The 21038-nt window shown below is 41.0% G+C and overlaps 1 protein-coding gene across 4 annotated transcripts in view; it reads left to right on the forward strand.

Annotated features, from left to right (window-relative positions):
• The window catches only part of syt10 (synaptotagmin 10), a 63540-nt gene that overhangs the window by 5470 nt on the left and 37032 nt on the right, over positions 1-21038 (forward strand). For 3 of the 4 annotated variants that reach the window (XR_010006895.1, XR_010006896.1, XM_003228605.4), the window contains exon 2: positions 15702-16062. Coding sequence is in view for 1 of the 4 variants with exons in the window: in XM_003228605.4 (XP_003228653.1) it covers positions 15702-16062 (361 nt within the window). In the remaining 3 variants the exon portion in view is untranslated. The other variant, XR_010006897.1, reaches the window with a different exon arrangement.

Genomic DNA, 21038 nt, shown 5'->3' on the forward strand with positions numbered 1-21038 from the left:
ATTTTACCATTTGTTTAGCTCCTTCTGGTCTGCAATGGACTTCTAAAGTGACCAGTAAATGAACAAAGCAAGCCTGAACTCTCCATAGAAGTCAAACTGAACAAACTGAGGCTATTATACATTGGATATATCATGAGATGACATGACTCATTAGGAAATATGATAAAGTGGGAGGCAGTAAGGTAGATGTAGCCTTTCCAGTAAATTGATTATCTCAATCAAGGAAGTTACAGCTTTGAATTTGCCCAGCCTAATTTGGGCTGTTAATTACACAGGGTGTTTTAGAGCTCTCTCTTTCATAGGGTTGCTGTAAATGGAAGCCAACATGACAGCAAGTAACAACAACAATGGGGCCATTTTAAGCCCAGGAGTCCCCCCGCCCACCCCCTTTACTTGGTGTAGTGGTTTGGAAGGAAAGGCCTTTCCAGGATCTAAGAGGCCAAGAAGACATGATACAATTGTCTCTGACACCAAATAGGTGGGATAGCCATTCTAGGAAAAATTGTGGGACTCTTGAAACGTCAAATTATTATTATTATTATTATTATTATTATTATTATTATTATTATTATTGACACAACGACGTTGTATGACACAGCAAACAAGATAGATATGCTGGATTTTGTTTCACAAAATCACAAGTCGAACACTTCCCAAGTGTCTAGGACTGTGTGATGTATTTTCGGATGATGCGTGCAGATCCCAGTAAGGTGGCCTTTTGTAGTTGGCAGATCGTAATTTTGTCAATGTCTATTGTTTCCAAATGCCGGCTGAGACCTTTTGGCACGGCACCCAGTGTGCCCATCACCACCGGGACCACCTGCACTGGTTTCTGCCAGAGTCTTTGAAGTTCAATCTTGAGGTCCTGATAGCGGCTGAGTTTTTCCTGTTGTTTTTCTTCAATGCGACTGTCACCTGGGATGGCAACATCAATGATCCAAACCTTGTTCTTTTCCACAACTGTGATGTCTGGTGTGTTGTGTTCCAGAACTTTGTCAGTCTGGATTCGGAAGTCCCACAGTATCTTTGCGTGTTCATTTTCCACAACCTTTGCAGGTTTGTGATCCCACCAGTTCTTAACTGCAGGGAGGTGATACTTGAGGCATAGGTTCCAATGAATCATTTGGGCCACATAGTTGTGCCTCTGTTTGTAGTCTGTCTGTGCAATTTTCTTACAGCAGCTGAGGATATGATCAATGGTTTCATCGGTTTCCTTGCACAGTCTGCACTTTGGGTCATCAACTGATTTTTCGATCTTGGCCTTGATTGCATTTGTTCTGATGGCTTGCTCCTGGGCTGCAAGGATCAGGCCTTCTGTCTCCTTCTTCAGGGTCCCATTCGTGAGCCAGAGCCAGGTCTTCTCTTTATCAGCTTTTCCTTCAATTTTGTCAAGGAACTTTCCATGCAGTGTTTTGTTGTGCCAGCTGTCAGCTCTAGTTTGTAGTGCGGTTTTCTTGTACTGGTTTTTTGTCTGCTGTGCTTTGAGGAGTTTCTGATTTTTGACTTCAATCAAAGCAGGTTCTTCACTTTGTTTTACATATTCTGCCAGGGCATGTTCTTCTTCTTTGACTGCTTGTTTTACTTGCAAGAGTCCTCTGCCCCCTGATCTTCTAGGCAGATACAGCCGGTCAACATCACTGCGAGGGTGCAGTGAATGATGAATGGTCATGAGTTTTCTTGTTTTTCTGTCCAAATTGTCCAGTTCCGCCTGTGTCCAATTTATAATGCCAGCAGTATATCTTATGACAGGTATGGCCCAGGTGTTTATGGCCTTGATGGTGTTGCCTCCATTGAGCTTGCTTTTGAGAATTTTTCTGACCCTTTGTGTGTATTCTTTACTGACCACAGTCTTCACATGTTCATGCTTGATGTTGTCCAGCTGTAATATGCCCAGATATTTATAGGCCTCTGGCTGGTGACACCTTATTGTTTGGCCATTGGGCATATTGATGCCCTCACTTTCAATTATTTTTCCCTTCTTCAATGCCACTGTCGAACATTTGTCCAAACCAAACTCCATGTTGATATCAGTGCTAAAAATTCGGACAGTGTTGGTCAGAGATTGGATTTCAGTTTCCGTTTTCCCATATAGCTTCAGGTCATCCATGTACATCAAATCTGAAATTTTATGGGAATTCTTAGATGTTTGGTAGCCGAGATTTGTTTTTTGTAAGATTGTTGACAGAGGGATCATGGCAATAATGAAAAGCAGAGGGGACAATGAGTCTCCCTGGAAAATTCCTCTCCTGATGTTGACAAGTCCATAACTTTCATTTCCAACAAACAGTTCAGTTTTCCAGTGCTCCATCATGTTTTCAATGAAGGTGCCAACGTTTTTACTAATCCCGATGGCGTCCAGGCACTTGATGATCTAGCTGTGTGGGAGTGAGTCAAAGGCCTTTTTGTAGTCAATCCACGTCATGTGAAGATTAGCTTTTCGGCTCCTACAGTTCTCCAGAATCATTTTGTCAATCAATAACTGGTCTTTTGTGCCCCTGCTTTTCCGTTTGTTGCCTTTCTGTTCATCTGGCAAGATGTTTTTTTCTTCAAGATAGTCTTGAATTCTGTCAGCTATGATGCCAGTCAGTAGTTTAAACATAGTGGGCAGACACGTTATTGGCCTGTAGTTTCCTGGTGCTGCTCCTTTTGCTGGATCCTTTTGTATCAGGTATGTTCTTCCAGTTGTTAGCCATTCGCTGATACTTCCTTTCTGCAGCATCTCATTAAATTGTTGGGCCATTTTTCCATGTAAACTAATCAGATGTTTGAGCCAAAATCCATGAAGTTGATCACTACCAGGCGATGTCCAGTTCTTGACTTTTTGCACTCGTTTGCTGATCATTTCAGTTGTTATTTCCATCTGTTCCATTTTGTTCTGTGAGAATTTTCCTTCAAACTCCTTTATCCACCCAGCGTTTTTGTTGTAGTTCTTATTGTTTTCCCAAAGCTCTTTCCAGAACTTCGTTGTTGCAGTTTTCTCTGGCTTTATGGTTACTGTGTCTGTTTTTTGGTTCAGGCTCTGATAGAACCGTCTTTGGTCTGATTGAAACAGTTGATTTTGTCTGTACTGGATGATTCTGGCTTCATACCATTCAATTTTTCTGGCTGTTGCTGTAATTTGTTCTTTCACAATTTCCAAAGCTTCTTCAACTTTTCTGGTGTTCAGCCAGTACTTTCGGATCAAGTATTGCTTGATTTTGTCATTCTTCAGTTTCTTCTCTTTCATATTTTTCAGGTTACTTGCATCTGATCTAAGCTTTTTGATTTTCAACTCTAGCCTGACCTTCCACTTTGGTTTTCCAGTCGATTTTCTTTGGGGCTGCCTTGGTTGTAGGAGCCCAAGCTCTTCTGTTACTATCACTGCTGCACTGTAGGCAAACTGGTTTGTTTGTTCAATTGATGTTATTTGGACAGTGGAGAGTACTGCATTCACATCTTTCATGAGAGGTGCCAGGTGTCTCTTGGGCACTGTTTTTAGAGTTGGGAGCCGCTTTCTTATTGCATTTGCTGCAGCATGAGCCATGATCTTATCCTTGAGCTCTTGCTGTCTTGCTGTCAAGGTTCCTGGTGGTTCAGCAGATGTTTCAAGTGCTGGTTCATGAAATTCTTGCAAAAGCTCCACACTTTCTTCTGGTTCAATCTGTTCCACCATTCCAAGTGTTGCTGGAGTCTCTGCTGCTGTCTGTGCTGTGGTCTGATGGTAATTTACTTTGCAAATTTTCTGGATTTCTTCGAGTTCAACTTCACTGAACACTTTGTTTCTGATTATGAATCTTTGTTGGTCAGCCAGTCGGGGTTCTGTTATCTGTGAGTCAGGGTACTCTGGTTTCCACAGTTGATGCATCCTTTTTTGTAGCCACGCCTTTGAGGTTCACGTCACGTCAACGTCAAGGTGGCACCTGCGGGGGGATTATTATTATTATTATTATTATTATTATTATTATTATTATTATTATTATTACTTTGCTTTATCTCTCCTGGAGGAGACTCAAAAACAGCCTTTCTTGTGTGTGACACCCATTAAACATATTTAATGAACAAATAAATGCCCATATAGTGTGACCTTAAACAAGGCAGCCTCTTTCTTATATCTCCATAAAGGTGATAGCCTTTCTGGATCCTGTGTCCTTAACATCTACTGTAAAGATGTATATCACACTTTATGAAGAGGATCTATTTCATGAACATAAAAATTACACTAGTACATTTTGAGTAGGAAGCATGAAATATCTATACACTAAGCACTGTAGGCAATATTCAGAGGAAGGCAATGACACAACTGTTTTGAATATATTTTTGCTAAACACCCCATACATCCAGGTCACCTTGATGGACCCAACATCCACAGCATCCATATTCATGTTTTAGAGCCACCATGGTTTGAGTGTTGTATCAAAACCCCAAGAAGCCAAGATTGAAATCCATCTTAAGCAAGTCACACACTTCCAAGCTAAGAGGAAAGCAATGTCAAACTTTCTCTGAATAAATCTTGAAGAAGGTTTACATATATTGGAGTTGACTTGAAAGCACACAATAACAATAATAAACTTGTGAACATCAAACTATCAGAAATTGTCAGTGATCAAGATGATTTTATTCATGATTTATATTCTGACTCTTCCTTACTTACTTTAGACATGCTTTCTCTTGTTTTTGTATACCAGAATCTGTTATTGCTTTGTTACATTTAGTCAAATATAAGTTCAGGAGGAGATATATCTACTTGTTCCATTGGATCCAATGGAAAAATCTTTTAAGATCAGGCTATGAATGTGCATTTCATGGACAAAGTGATTTCTAATCATTTTTGAGGAAGAATGTTTATTTACACACATTTCAAAACACAGCTGATGATATTTGTCAATAGTGTTTGTGCTCAGAGGCATCAAAGTTCTCTGAATTTAAAAACATCGCTCAAATAGAATTAAGCACTTAAACCACACAATACAAGGAATGCAAACTGTGAAAGCCATGAGTGGATATCACTGTCTAAAAGCATTTATAAATCCAAAATACTTAGATGAGAAGAGATGTCTTCACAACATCTGACTAATTTGCACTGAACTGGAGTAATTATAGTGCTTAGTTGGAAGGAGTTATCCTTAACACCAAAATACATTTGCACTTTTCCTAATTATTACACAGCTCTTTTACAAAGTTGGGAGTTTGTCTGTTTGAAGAATTGGGCACCAAGATTTCACAATAAATTTAGCAGAAGTTTTTCATGTGTTAAGGAAAAAAACCTTCCTCCCCCAGGGTCTTTTTCCAAAATACTAGATGTGTACCATCTCCCATATTGATTTCCTTTTAAACAACTATTTTACATATTTTTCATATTTAATGGGTTTATAAAAACTATGATCCATCACTGAATTTGACAGTTAACAACAAGAACCACAGTTATATGGTTCTTATTGTTAATAAGGGCTGGGCTGTGGTGTGGCTGGTTAGTAGCCAGCTGCAATAAATCACTACTGACAGAGAGGTCATGAGATCGAAGCTCAGGTCAGATTGAGCTCCTGACCATTTAATAGCCTAGCTCGCTGTTGACCTAAGCAACTTGAAAGAAAGTTGTATCTGTTGAGTAGAAAATTTAGGCACTGCTTTATGTGAGGAAGCTGCTTTCCCATCTCTCTGGCAGCAGCCTGACTTCCCGACCGCACTCTTCTCTGCCTGGGGAGACAGTGACCCACCACCTTCCCAGGCGGAGAAGAGGAGGAGACAGGCCATTGCCGGAGATCTCCCCGGGAGATCTCCCCGGAAGCAGCTTGCCTTCCCCTCCATACCCTTCTCTGCCTGGGGAAACGGTGGCCTTCCCCTTTCCCAGGCATGGAGGAGAGGAGACAGGCCATTGCCGCAGATCTCTATAGTAGCAGCTTGCCTTCCCCTCCACACTCTTTTCTACCTGGGGAGATAGCGGCTCACCACTTTCCCAGGCGGAGAAGAGGATGAGGAGACACATGGATGGTGAGAGCTCTGGAGGGCTGAAACAGATGGGGCCCAGACATAAGACTCCAAAGGGCCACATCCTGCCTGCGGGCCTGAGTTTGCCCATGCCTGATATAAGTCCTACTGTAGCGGAACCTTCGTGCTACGGTTCTTGTTGGCGCAGTGGAGGAATTTGAAGACGGACAACTGAAGGAATTTCCCAGAAAGCAGTTTTATTTCGCTAATGGCCACTAGGGGTCCCCCTAGCACAAAGTAAGTGCTTCTCCAGGGGAACCGACCAGTGGCATGCTGAGTGAACATTTATACACACTACAGGGTTCGGGTTATGCCCGCCCACAGCAAATTCATTGGCTTAGAGTTGTGACGCTGCCCAATCAGTGCTGACCAGCAGGCCGGCTGCACCCTTTTTGTGCCGTGCTCACAAATTACAAACAGCGCCTGCGTACGCATGCGCTGTTTGTTTATCTTTAGCTTTCATTTCTTCAGAAACACATGATTTCCCAGAAGTCACATGTTTCTGTGAGTTTATGCACCCGGGTCGCTAGCTGTCGCCATCTCTGCCCATATATGGTATTTCCTGGGGTTCCTTAACCCCCCCCCCCGCCTCACTCCCCCATTTTCTTTTTGCGAAGCGCATGTACAAAAGCTGAAGCAAAGCATTATGGTTCCATCCAATCCCGCTTGGCTTGGAGTATGGCTATCTTTTTTTCAGGTAAAGATTGTGTGACACACCTAGTACACATTTGCATCATTATTGGAGTGCAACACATAACTATGAGAACAATGAACAATCCTAAAATCCCTACCAACAATATGTTCTTCAACCATTCTTCTTCCATCACAGCTGCTGCAGCTATCACCTCTCTTGCAGGAAAAGGTACGTAGTTCCCACGTCCTCTTCCCCTTCCTGGGTTTCTTCCTCTCTCAGGCCTTCCTCTTTCTCTCGGTCCTTCCTGACTTCCTTCTCTTCCTTCTGGGCATTCACCTTTCCAGTGTCCAAACTTCTTACATTTAGCACATTGGTCTCGACCTAACCTCCGAGGGGGCCCCCTTCTTCCTCCTTGTCCCCCTCTGGCATATCCTCCTCTTCCTCTCTGTCCACTTGCACTTTGTTCCATCATGGTAACTAATGCTTGGTATTCCTGCTTCTTCTTTCCTCTGATGTGAACAACATATTCAACAATTGTCTGCAATCTTGCCAGGTGGGATTATGGGTTGCCATAATCCCTTCCAATAGCCTAGCCATAGCTTGGGGTTCTTCACTATAAGGTGGAGTATTATTTTTCCAATTCAAAATGTCACTACTACTGAAAGGCACTACCTGGTATGCTTGAACTATCTCATTCCTGTTGTTTATCACAGGCACCGTTCTCAAGGGCATCTGGAGGGCCGGTCCGGTCGGTGAATCACCAGACCACACCGGAGCTCCATGTCTCCGAGTTTGTGCCGGAGAAGCATCACTGGGCATCCGTTGTGACTTCTTCTTTTCCTTTGTTTCCTCCTGATATTTTTCTAGGCTAGGATAGTGTTTCTTGGCCGCTTCGGTTGACTCCGAAGAGTAGGGTGGGGGTCTCGTTCCTAGTGTGGGGGCTGTTCCCTGGGGTGGGGGGGGGCGGTGGCAAGGGTGGCGGCAATAATTCCTGTTGTCTAGCCTGTACACTCAACTGTAAATCTGGGTAGTCCTCCTCATTGGATTGGAAAACTTCCTTCTTTTTCCCCTCCTTCTTCACCACCATACATTTGCCATTCCTGCACTGTCGAACCCAACCTGGATCTTCTCTAACTACCCGTTCCCACGTAGCAATATAGACCCACTGGTTCGGATGATTCACAGCACAATATTCTTCCACTGTTCGGATCAGTTTCAGATCCCACGTTCCTTCTACTTGCCAACCTAAACCAAAATCTGGCCATTCTCCCTGACACAAATTTCTCAGTCTATAATCTCTTAGGTCCCTTGGATTCCCTGCTACGGCTCTGCTAGCAAAAGAGCCAAAATTATCTAAGATGCATTGTAAGGGAGTGGAGCTCTTTGAATTTTTCCCTCCCATCCTGCCTAATAGAGGGGACTGTCCTGGCCTGGGCACCCGGCCACTCACGGCATGCGTCAGGAAACACAAGACAGAACCCCTTTCTACCTCCCTGGGAACTTTTTTTGTCCCTCCCAGCGCTGGCGTTCCCTTAATATCTCATGCAAACCCCTATACTTGCCAGATTTCTGTAGACGTCGGACCAACCTTCGCCCCTGGGCTTTTTTTTCCCCTGGATCCTTTTCCTCCTAGCCGGTTTCTGTGGAACCTCGCTGATGTTGCAGCTCTCACCGTCAGTCGGCGTTGGCATCAGAGGCAAGCACCGCAGCCGGTCGTGTAGTATTCAGGGGCCCCTTCTCGTCTCACGGTAGTTGCCTCAGGCCCCCACCGCTGAGTTGAGGCCGTCCCGCCAACGGGATCCGTCTCCAAATCTCCTGGCCCGTCTTATAGGAAAAAATCACGTCGGGGTCACCAGAAAATGTAGCGGAACCTTCGTGCTACGGTTCTTGTTGGCGCAGTGGAGGAATTTGAAGACGGACAACTGAAGGAATTTCCCAGAAAGCAGTTTTATTTCGCTAATGGCCACTAGGGGTCCCCCTAGCACAAAGTAAGTGCTTCTCCAGGGGAACCGACCAGTGGCATGCTGAGTGAACATTTATACACACTACAGGGTTCGGGTTATGCCCGCCCACAGCAAATTCATTGGCTTAGAGTTGTGACGCTGCCCAATCAGTGCTGACCAGCAGGCCGGCTGCACCCTTTTTGTGCCGTGCTCACAAATTACAAACAGCGCCTGCGTACGCATGCGCTGTTTGTTTATCTTTAGCTTTCATTTCTTCAGAAACACATGATTTCCCAGAAGTCACATGTTTCTGTGAGTTTATGCACCCGGGTCGCTAGCTGTCGCCATCTCTGCCCATATATGGTATTTCCTGGGGTTCCTTAACCCCCCCCCCCGCCTCACTACCTTAGGTCTCCCATGAAATATGAGGTCCCATGAGATTAGAGCCGTGGTTCTCAACCTGCAGCAGTGGTCCCCAGATGTTTTTGGCCTACAACTCCCAGAAATCCCAGCCAGTTTACCAGCTGTTAGGATTTCTGGGAGTTGAAAGCCAAAAACACCTGGGGACCCCAGGTTGAGAACCACTGGTTTAGAGGAAATGCTTATCAAGTTTGCAGATGACACCAAATTAAGAGGAATAGTTAATACTCCAGAAGACAAGATCAGAATTCAAAGGGACTTCAACAGATTAGAGAGCTGGGCTAAAACTAATGAAATGAATTTCAACAAGGAGAAATGCTTCACTAAGGCAGAAAAATGTACATAATGAATTATAGAGAAAATAAAGAAGACAGTTAAGAACATTAAATTGGAAAAATATAGAGTTAGAAAGAATGTTTATTGGGAAATGGTACAGGACATCAACTCAATGATCAAATATGGGAATAGGATTAAGCCCAATATGTTGGCACTGTAAAGCAGATAAATGTTGTTACGCTCACATGTTGTGAGAATGCCTAAATGCAACAACTTTTTGGGGAAAGATAATAAAGAAAATGGAGAAATTATTCAAAATACCAATTCAGGTAAACATGGAATTTATGTTAATAGAAATAACAAGAAACGATAAGATTAGTGTATAAAATCAAGACTTATTCAAAGTAATGATCCTAGCAGGAAATGTGGTAATAGTCTGAGGGTGGAGAGAAGAAAAAAATGGAATCTGGAAAATTGGAACTACCTATTTGATCAAACCCAATAGGAGATTATAGCAAGGTACACAGGAGAATAAAACAGAAGAAATTAAAGAGAAATTGGCAATTTATATGGAATGGGTAGAAAGTGGTGAAGCCAATATAGATATTGTACAAAGATGAAGAAAATTATGTTCATGATTAAAGATAAAGATATAGAGGAAAATGTGGTGGGACATGGTGAAAGTGGGGCGGAAGGGGGCAGGAAAAAAAATAAAAAATGTAAAAAGAAGAACTAATTTAAATACTTCAATATTTACAATGTATACACACAATAGATGTTTATTACCTATTCACTTATTGTGCTACCGTGTTTCCCCAAAAATAAGACAGTGTCTTATATTAATTTTTGCTCCCAAAGATGCTCTAGGTCTTATTTTCAGGGGATGTCTTATTTTTCCATGAAGAAGAATTCACATTTATTGTTGAACAAAAAAAATATGAAAATTATTATATACTGTATAGTAGTTGTCATCACAAACCAGCATGACCAGACAAACTGTGAATCCTATCAAGAATTTCTTGTTACTACCATTATTTCCATGTTCAACACTCTATGGTATGTACATTTATCGATCCTTCATGCTCTGGTGTTGTGTTTGGCGGGCATGCTTCCAAACAAAACCTTTGCTAGGTCTTACTTTCAGGGGAGGCCTTTTATTTAGCAATTCAGCAAAACTTCTACTAGGTCTTATTTTCTGGGGATGTCTTATTTTAGGGAAAACAGGGTATTATGTACTCAATAAAAATGTATTAAAAAGAAAGCAAGCAAGAAAGAAAGAAATTTAAAAAACAAAAACAAAAATCCCCACAAAAATAAAAAATGGGAGATGCCTGTCTCGACAACAGTTCCTGTGAAAAAGATCTTAGAGTTTTTGTGGACAACAAGTTGAACATGAACCAACAGTGTGACACAGCAGCTTAAAAAGCCAGATGGGATTTTGGGCTGCATCAATAGGAGTATAGTGTCTAGATTGAGGGAAATCATGGTGCCCTTCTATTCTGCTTTGGTTAGACCTCACCTGGGATACTGTGTCCAATGCTGGGCACCACAGTTTAAAAGAGATATTAACAAGCTGGAAGCTGTCCAGAGAATAGGTAAAATGAGCAAAGGTCTGGAGACCACACCCTATGAGGATCATCTTTAAAAACTGGGCATGTTTAGTCTGCAGAAGAGAAGGCTGAGAGGAGACATGATAGCCATGTATAAATATGTGAAAGGATGTCATAAGGAAGAGGGAGCAAGTTCTTTTCTGTTTCCCCAGAGACTAAGACCCAGGGTTCAAATTACAGGAAAGGAGATTCCACCTGAACATTTGGAAGAACTTCCTCACCATGAGAGCTGTTCAACAGTAGAACTCTCTGTCTTGGAGTGTAGTGGAAATTCCTTCCTTGGAGGCTTTTAAACAGAAGCTGGATGGCCATCTTTCTGGGGTGCTTTGGTTCTGTTTTTCCTGCATGGCAGGGGATTAGACCATGTAGGTGGCCCATGTAGTCCTTTCCTGCTCTATTATTCTATGATTCTAAAGATTCAGATCGAAGAATTGTGTAAACAGACTCATGTAAAGAGTACACAGTTCTTTGATCTGACTACTTGAAAAGCATCTAATAAAAAGTGAATGGCCTCGCTAGATACTGTTGATACAGGCTAATATTCCTTGCTCATTATTCCTGTAAATGGAGGGGGGGAACTGAAGAACTAGCAAAGAAGAAGCACTCTAGCAAATTCTCTTTTAAGTTCACCAACGTCCTATTTGTTTTACCAATCACAATGTTCAAAAGTGACCTTGACCTGGAACTCTAGAAACTCCCTTTTGAAGATTTATCGGGAGGGTTATGTGAACAGCAAGCAGGCTGTTTGATTGATTTGGTACAGCATGTCCACTCCTTGTCCCCTGACATTCTAGTGTACTGTAGTTGCTAGGGAACTGAAGTGTGAATTAGGAAGTCCTTATTTCATAACTCTCCATCTGCAGCAAATCTATTAGGGTTACAGAAGGATATCAGCTCAGTGACAGAGCACACACCTTGCATGCAAAAGTCTTCTGGTTCAATCTCAGACATCTCCTTAAGAAAAAAAGAATCAGATAGTAGCTGAAAGACCATTCTCTTCCTTTGATCCTAGAGAGTTACTTTCAGTCACAGTCAGATCATGGAAAAGTTATTCTTTTAGATCACAAGAGCCTACTAGAGATCATGTTGGAAAATTATGGGAGTTGAAGACTAAAAAAGTAAGCTTTCCAGATGATGGATGGCATTTTTTGGCCATTTTAGGCTGTAAAAATGTTTTTGAAAGACAACTCCCAGTATCCTTGCCTTGACTAATGCTGATAGAAATTGTAGACCAGGACAGTGGGAAAACACAAAGTTGAGTCAGACGAAACAGCTAATAACTGGGAGACTATCCACATTGCAGAATTACAGCAGTTTGACACCACTTTCATTGCTGTGTCTCCATTCTGTGAAATCCTAGGATGGTTGTCAGAGCATCAGAGCTCTCTGACGAAGAAGAATAAATACAAATCCCAAAGCTTTATAGCATTGAGCCATAGCAATGAATGTGGTGTCAAACTACTATAACTACAGTATGGACACAGCTTAAGTTAGACATTAGGCTTATGCACAGATTCAGTTTGGTCAGTTCCATTCGGCCAATCTGGCTTGTTCGGCTTGTTCGGCTGGCCATAATGGTAAGGGCTCAGTGACTGAGCCAAGTCCTTCACGAGGTAGACCCGAATAAAGTCAGCCTCAAGTCTAATGAAGAGGAGGCCTTTTATGACATTTTTGGGCCTTCTGTGATATCTCTAATCCAGTAGTTCTCAACCTGTGGGTCCTCACATGTTTTGGCCTTCAACTCCCAGAAATCCTAAACTGGCTGGGATTTCTGGGAGTTGTAGGCCAAAACACCTGAGGACCCACAGGTTGAGAACCACTGCTCTAAACTTTCATCCAAGTCATTAATAAAAATGTTGAACAGTACTAGGCCTGGGACCAAACCCTGTGGCACTTCACTAGTCACTTCTTTCCAGGATGAAGAGGAACCATTGGTGAGCACCCTTTGGGTTGAGTCACTTATCCAATTACAAATCTACCTAACAGTAGTATTGTGTAGCCCATATTTTACTAGCTTGTTGGTAAGAAAATCATGGGGGACTTTGTTAAATGCCTTATAAAAATCAAGATATGTTCCATCCACAGTATTTCCCACACCTACCAAGCTGGTAAACCTATCAAAAAAAAAAGAGATAAGATTAGTCTGGCATTACTTGTTTTTGAGAAATCCATGTTAACTTTTAATGATTTAGTAATTACAGACTGCCTCTTTAACGATCTGCTCCAGAATTTTTTCTAGTATTGATACCAAGGTGGGTCTTCTTTTTTCCCTTCTAGAAGATAGGGACAACATTTGCCCTCCTCTGCTGGGACTTCTGTTCGCCAATTCTCAAAGATTACTGCCAGTGGCTCTGAAACTACTTCTGCTAGTTCCTTCTATATTCTTGGATGTGGTTCATTTGGCCTTTTAATTCATTTAGAGTAGCCAGGTATTCCTGGCCTACTTCTTTACCATCTGCATTTAAATAAAATAGGAAAATAGGAAGGAACCCAATTAGTTCAACAGTTAAACGAGACACAAATATATATTCCCTCTGAATATAAGGGTTCTCTTTTGTCGCTGCAGAATGTGGTCTGAAAGAACCAATTTGATTCAACAATTTTGCTGAAGTTAATCTGATGTCATTGACTCTAAATGGAAGATGAATGAAATGAAGTGGATGGTTCCGGTGTCAATAGGTTAATCTGCTCTAGCTTTTAGTTAGAGCTTTAGGTGACCATTAGATTCTAGGGCTTAGCTCAATACTTTGGATAGCTAATTTGAAGTTTGAACTAAAACCAGATGTCTTTTCACTGACCATCATTTTCAATCACTGGGACTCTAAAAGCCTTCCATGTGGAAAGTTAATGATTGTGTGAGATGTACTTCCAAGCACCATGCCATTATTTTGGGGATAAAAAAGAACAGTTGGCTACAACACTTAACTGGGAGCAACTCTCAGAATATGCTGAAATAAGTCCATCTTCTTTTTTAAAAAATGAAATGCCAATTATGCACAGCGTGAGTCAATTCTGTGAGGATAAAAGCCATTGTGCAGTGGTCCACCAATTGTTAATAAAAGAGTCAAGAATTGTAAGCAGTAATGTTTCAAATGCATTCACTAGTGTTTTGGAGGTGTGAGGAAGATCAAACTGTCCCAATCTGACTTTGACTACAGATCCTGTTATTTCTACCTTTATTATCATTATCACTGTCATTGTTATTAGGAACAGAGGAAGAAGGAGAGAGTATTACTCACAAGAAACATTAGCAAATACATGGTTGTGTTTGAGCTAGAATAAAGAAATTAGGGCAGCTCATACAACTCCCATAGTACACATCATCAGATGGGATTGTTTATCATCCAATGAGAAGAATGGACGGATTGCCAAATTTTGGTGATAAGGCTGCCATCAAAATAAATACCCAGGAAAGCATCCGGGACCACCTCTTCCTATCCATGTTGAAGGACAAACACAAAATTTCATACCCAGAGGTAGACAAGACTGGTAGTCAATTTTTACTTTAATTCTGGTGGTAGGACACTTAACTCCATAGCACCTAAGAGAAGCCAGTTAATTTATGGAATCTGACACAGGAGAATGGCCAGAATTAAAAAAGGAATTGTGAAAAAGACTGTAACCAGTACCGCCCAATATTTTCCATTGAGTAGTTGCCCCAAACAGCCTAATTTCAGGAACAGTCCTGTCTTACTCATTGATTAACACTCAACTCTTTCACTTTTCATAATAGATAATAATGGATGCATCTGTAACTATCATAATCTCATCTCCCAACTCATGAAGATAAGTGTAGATATATGTGTTAGGTGCCTGTAACAATATACATATGCTTTGCATATATGGGCATATACAGGTTGAGCATGCCCTATGGTAATTCTCAAATCCGAAAATTCCTGGAGAGGACATATTTTATTGCATGTGAGTAGGTGAAACTATGGTAAATATCCAGGAAAAACAATTTGCCTTTTCAATTGGGAGAAAGGAAGGGTTCACACTAAAAAACCAAAAATAGCTTTCTAGTAATTTCTGTTTGTTTTTTTTTTACCATCATCCCTCCCCCACCCCCAATTTTGAAGGGGTTATTTTTAGCCATCATACTGAGGGAGAAAGGTTCCAGGAGCAGCAAATTAAGCCCTGGAACAGAGGTACAGTCACTCTACCTGTTGCCAGATGAGACATTCAGTACTGGCATTCTTCATTGTATGGGCATTTGCATGCACAACATCACCATACATTTATAATCCTCCACTTTTCTCCCCATATTCCCCTTTTTTCTTATGCTGAAACTCCATTTTTAGAAGGGATGGAAGAGCAGCAACATCTCCACCATCGTAACTACAGCATTGTTCTTCTACCTTCTTTAAGAAACATTTTAAATGTGGGCAGTGATGTATTGGGCATATGAAGGTATCTGATTTCATCAACCTTCACTAAAACATGGGTGTCACTATACAGTTGTTTATGGTTGTTACTGTTATTTTCTAAATTAGTCTTTTGATTAGTGCTAAAATGAGTTTCCAAAGGGCAGCACAATCCTACTATATCACTGTGTTTTAAATTTTTATAGAAGCTATTTTAAAGCATTTTATCAGACTTCACTACTTTATAATAAAGTGGAGTGCTGACTAAGTATATTTACAATTATGTTATATGTACAATTATATTGTTATTGTTGTTATGGAAGATGCACATGACACTGTTGTACTTTTGTACTTCTAAGAAAATCAGCATAAGGGACTGGACTGAAAATAGTTTATTTTGCCAAGTAAACCAACTGTGCCTTGGATTCATCCACCAATTAAACTGATTCAAGCTGTTTGGACATTTCTCTTTCCTTCCTTTTATTTGCAGACATTTCCGTCAGTCTGCTTGCAGTTGTCGTCAGCTTCTGTGGGCTTGCCTTGCTCCTAGTCTCACTCTTTGTCTTCTGGAAGTTGTGTTGGCCGTGCTGGAGGAGCAAGCCGATGGCTTCGAATGTAACAAGCATCCCCCCAAACACTCCCAGCGCTCCACCAGAGGTTTTGGAAACTAATGAGAAAAAAGAAGTCATTAAAGAAAATGGGAAGCCCTCGACCAAGTTCCTGGAGGCCGCCATGAAAATTAGCCACACCTCTCCTGACATTCCAGCGGAAGTCCAGAATGCGCTCAAAGAACATCTCATCAGACATGCTCGGATGCAAAGGCAAATCACAGAGCCTACATCCTCATCAAGGTGAGACCAATCTGGCCCTTTCAAGAGCAAAAGCCTAAAGGGCAGAGCATCTAGCTAAGTAGTAAAAATGTATGACTGCTTATGATCAGATCCATAGCCTGCTGCAAGAGAATATAACATATATAGACAGTAGAGCAATCATGATTTGCTTTTTGTTTTTTTTACTACAACTCCAAGAATTCCTAAAGCCAGCATGGCCACACTAGTTTGGAGGATTCTGGGAACGACAGTCCAAATATTAGCTATTCCTGTTTCTGGATAAAGATATGTATTAGATTATCCAACAATTTATTGAAATGGTTTGCCTGTTAGTTTACTATGCTGCATGTGCATTTGAATATGATACATTCAAGTAGGGTAACACTTTAAAGCATATATATTTCAACCATAACTCTGTACCATACAGCACTGACTCTCTGATGAAGTTTTTTTTTACAAGGAAGGAAAATTAGGTGTAAACTGAGCTTTAGTGCATACAAATCAAATGTGTTGTAGAAGGCAAATCTTAGCATTGCATACAAGAATGAATAATTTCAGAAGTTTTCTTCCCATTGGACCAAGGGATTTTCTGCATTTTTCAATGATCATTTACATTTTGAGACTTTTTGTGGCAAACTTGTTTCCATAATAAAACCTGGATTATAGTATAAAATGCATAGCTTGTGATAAATTTGACAGCCCCTAAAAGTTGCAAAGTGTGGGGAAACTGTCAGTGTATCACCATTTCATGAATAGAGCATCTTGGTGTGTTCAGGACTTTCTTTCTGTTGAAGATAAGAAAAAAGTTTTCACATGTGTTTGGTCATAAAGCATGTTCATGCAGATATTAAAAACAGATGAGAATCATATAATCATAGAGTTGGAAGAGACCTTGTGGGCCATCCAGTCCAACCCCCTGCCAAGAAGCAGAAAAATCGCATTCAAAGCACCCCCGGCAGATGGCCATCCAACATCTGCTTCAAAGCCTCCAAAGAAGGAGCCTCCACCACACACTGGGGCAGAGAGTTCCACTACTGGACAGCTCTCATGGTAAGGAAGTTCTTTCTAATGTTCAGGTGGAATCTCCTTTCCTGTAGTTTAAAGCCATTGTTCCGCATCCTAGTCTCCAGGGCAGCAGAAAACAAGCTTGCTCCTCCTCCTTATGACTTTCCCTCACATATTTATACATGGCTATCATGCCTTCTCTTCTGCAGGCTAAGCATGCCCAGCTTTTTAAGGTGCTCCTCATAGGGCTTGTCCTCCAGACCCTTGATGTGTCTGGACACATTCCAGCTTGTCAACATCTCCCTTCAATTGCAGTGCTCAGAATTGGACACAGTGTGATTCCAGGTGTGGTCTGACCAAGGCAGAATAGAGGGGTAGCATGACTTCCCTGGATCTAGAGACTAGACTCCTATTTATGCAGGCCAAAATCCCATTGGCTTTTTTATCCGCCGCATCACATTGTTGGCTCATATTCACCTTTCTGTCCATGACAACTCCCAAGTCCTTTTTCACACGTACTGCTGTCGAGTCAGGCATCACCTATTCTGTATCTTTGGATTTCATTTTTTTTCTGCCTAAGTGGAGTACCTTGCATTTGTCTCTGTTATACTTTATTTTGTTAGTTTCAGCCCATCTCTCTAATATGTTAAGATCTTTTGAATTCTGCTCCTGTCTTCTGGAGTACTGGCTATCCCTCCCAATTTGGTGTCGTTGATGACAATAAGGATTACCATGAACAAACTTCTGAATACTTGCCTCCAAACAGTTGGATTTTGTAGCTACTGTAATTACATAGCTACCAAAGAGGACATGAACAAAGGAAAGGTGTTTTCTAAAACATGCATGTACCCACAAAGAAGATGGTTTGTGGTGTTCCCCTGCTGATTGCAGATGTGCAAAATCCCATAGTACATTCTTATCTGGAAGACAGCTTTGGAGATAATGATGTTCGGTTCCTAGTACATTTAAGCGTTAAGAACTGGATAAATTCATGGTCAAATTCAGGTAACAAATAACAAACCTCTGGGACATCACCCTAGCAACTATTAAAATACACTGCAGGGTTCTTTGATGCAGAGTCTACTTTAATCTTGAAATGATGCTCTTGAAAACTCTCGCCATTCAGGCATGTGTTAAGTGCAGGGCCCACATTTAATGTTATGCTAGCAGACATCTGATAGCAGAACAGACATTCTTCCCCTCCCCATTGCACCATTCTGTGCCAGCTGAAAACTGGTTTTGGAGATTTTTCCAGCTCTCTGCAGCAGAGCTGTTCAGGTTGTCTGATGTGGGAGACCACCAACCTGTTTTTACTAATGTGCCTGGGACTGGTACCATATTTGTCTCCACTCGATACAATTGTTTATTTCTTTTGTGGAAACTTACCAGGACTTTGAGTAGAACTGCTCTATAGGTAGCTTGGAGAGTTTGCATGGAGCTGCAATGAAAAACAACCTTCTGGTTCTACTGCAAGAAACAAGGCCATTAGTGATACTACTTCACTGAATCCTGAGCAATTTTTTAAAAATATGATAAAGTGTAAGGCATATTAGACATGACATGAAATAGGTAAGGGAAGACATACCATATACACTCATGTATAACTTGACCTCATGCATAAATTGAGGCAGGTTTTGGATTGGATATGACCTATGGATAGGTTGAGGGTTATTCTGCAGAGAAAGGGAAGCACCAGTGTTGGTTCAGGTGGGTAGTATTTCCCTAATCACACATTCAAAAAGATCAGAAGTTGTGCCATGGTGGAGAGTGTAAAGGGAGTCAGTGCTTCTTTTAGATTCTTTCAGCATGGAGTCAGCTCTGAACTTTTGCCATTCTACTCAGAGAAAGGAAAGTTTCCCATTTTTTGTAAGAATTAAGGTACAGTGCACTGACCCTCAACTCAACTAAGTGAATTCAGGTTTTTTAGGTTGGTTTTTTGGCTAATTCTTTTAGAATCATACATGAATATTAAGATAATAGTGTAGCAACTCCCACCTTAATGCCATCAGCTGTCAAACCATTTCTGAAAAATGGCAACTTTTATCAAAGAGTCAACTATTCCATCCCTCCCTGAGATTATGGATTGCATCAAGACACAGCAGAGAACAATACCTTGGCACTTAATGTAGCCTGTAGCATCAATCAAGGAATGATTTTATGAATAGTGTGACAGAAGCATCTAATTTTAATATGCTAGGAACAGTGAGGAGTGAAATTCACATGTCCTCCCCTGCACCTGAATGAATTCAAGTAGTGCCATTTCAGAAACAGAGAAAATGACTAGGAAGTGACAAGTGTCATGAATTACAGAGCAAAAACAAAACCATAGATGTTGAGGGCAGAACCCTACATTCCTTCTTGGTAAATCATTTGCATGATGGCACTTGTACAACAAACTTTCTCTGTAATGGTTGAACCACAGATTATCAGTGGAAATGCATCTAAGTAAGTACTGTAAAATGGAATTGGGCAATGCATGCCCCACTGGCTTCAGGCAGCCCTTTCACATTAGTCTTTTAGCCCTTCATGAGCATCAGTGTCCCATTTGGACACTGTTTGGTGGCACCGCAACACAACAAACACTGTGCAAATGACTCCCCTTGCCTGTGGACTATTTTGGCATGCATAGTCAGATGCCTACACCTTGGTACTGGAGGCCTTAGCTCAAGTCTCTTGACACTCTATTCTAAGCAGCGGAATTGTTTTGTACCTGAGCAATCATTTTGTTTGTTAAGTAAGGCACTCCCCCTGTTCTGTGATTGGAGTTGAGCTTTGAAAGGGTATTTCTTTTGACCACAACCCCTCAAAATCCCCCCTTTTAGGTGAGTAGCACCTAGTAGTTTTGAATTGGAACATACCTGATTTGAAAACTATACTTTGACCTTAAAAGAAAAATAAGTGGTTTTGAGATCATCTCAATGGCAGTTATGCAATATCTATTTTTTTAAATAGAAGAGCTATACCAAAAGATGAAAGATATTTACAATATTATTTGTCTTGTTCAGAGAGAGAAAAATACTGAACAAGAACCATTATTATCACTGTCATCATCAGCATTAGCATCTTCAAAAGCTGAGCTCTTTGCTTTAATGAATCTAGCCCTCCGTGTTTTGTCTCCCAAGGGAACCAAAGAAATAAAAACATGGAACTGATGTAAGTCTGTAAGTTCTTCCCTTTAAATCTTCCAGGTTATTATTTAATCCCTGGAAAAGTGTATTTGGGACCCCTTCAGATTTTCCTGCTTTAATAATAAACCTAAATTATTCCAGTGGAAAAGTAAGGTGTTAGTGGAACCTCATATCAAGATTATTCAGATTCATTGTTTAATATGGAAGCTCATTGGTGTGAGGTACGAGGGGGGGGCATGAATGTGAGGACTCTTAATTGGAACATTTTGTATTCTCCTTATCTTTTGTGCTATTATAAAAGAGGTCTGCTTATGAAAATAAAATCATTTTTCAAGTCTCTGGATCCCAAACAAGCAATAAATGACACCAGAATAAGTATTTCCACATCACTGTTGTTTACCTCCAGAGTGCAATTTAGCTTCACTTCAGAGTCTGTTTCAAGCAGAAAAATATCCTTGTTGATATGAAAAAAAGAAGAAGCAGAGAGCCACACAATTATCTCTGAAAAGGGCTTTCATTCTGTATGGTTTGGACCACACCATGAAGGATATCTGGTGCCATATGGTTTAGTCTACTACACCTAGGCAAGAACTAGGAGTGAGGAATTTGAATTGTCAGGGCTATGCAATTGTCCCCACTTGTTGTAGCCTACATCTTCCTAATCCAGGTGTGGTATCCTTGGAGGTTACAGAATTGTCCCAAGTACCACCTAGCATTTTGACATGTTTTTGGCTTTCCTAAGTCATGAAATTTTAATTAAATTAGTTGCCTTTATATAGTTATAAGAGTTTTTGTTGTTAATTGCTCTCATACTGGCTTCAACCTATGAATGAGACACTTCCAAAAGATTGTCTTCTTAACATA

Source organism: Anolis carolinensis, chromosome 5 (genome assembly GCF_035594765.1).
Source record: "Anolis carolinensis isolate JA03-04 chromosome 5, rAnoCar3.1.pri, whole genome shotgun sequence".
Taxonomy (NCBI): Eukaryota; Metazoa; Chordata; class Lepidosauria; order Squamata; family Dactyloidae; genus Anolis; species Anolis carolinensis.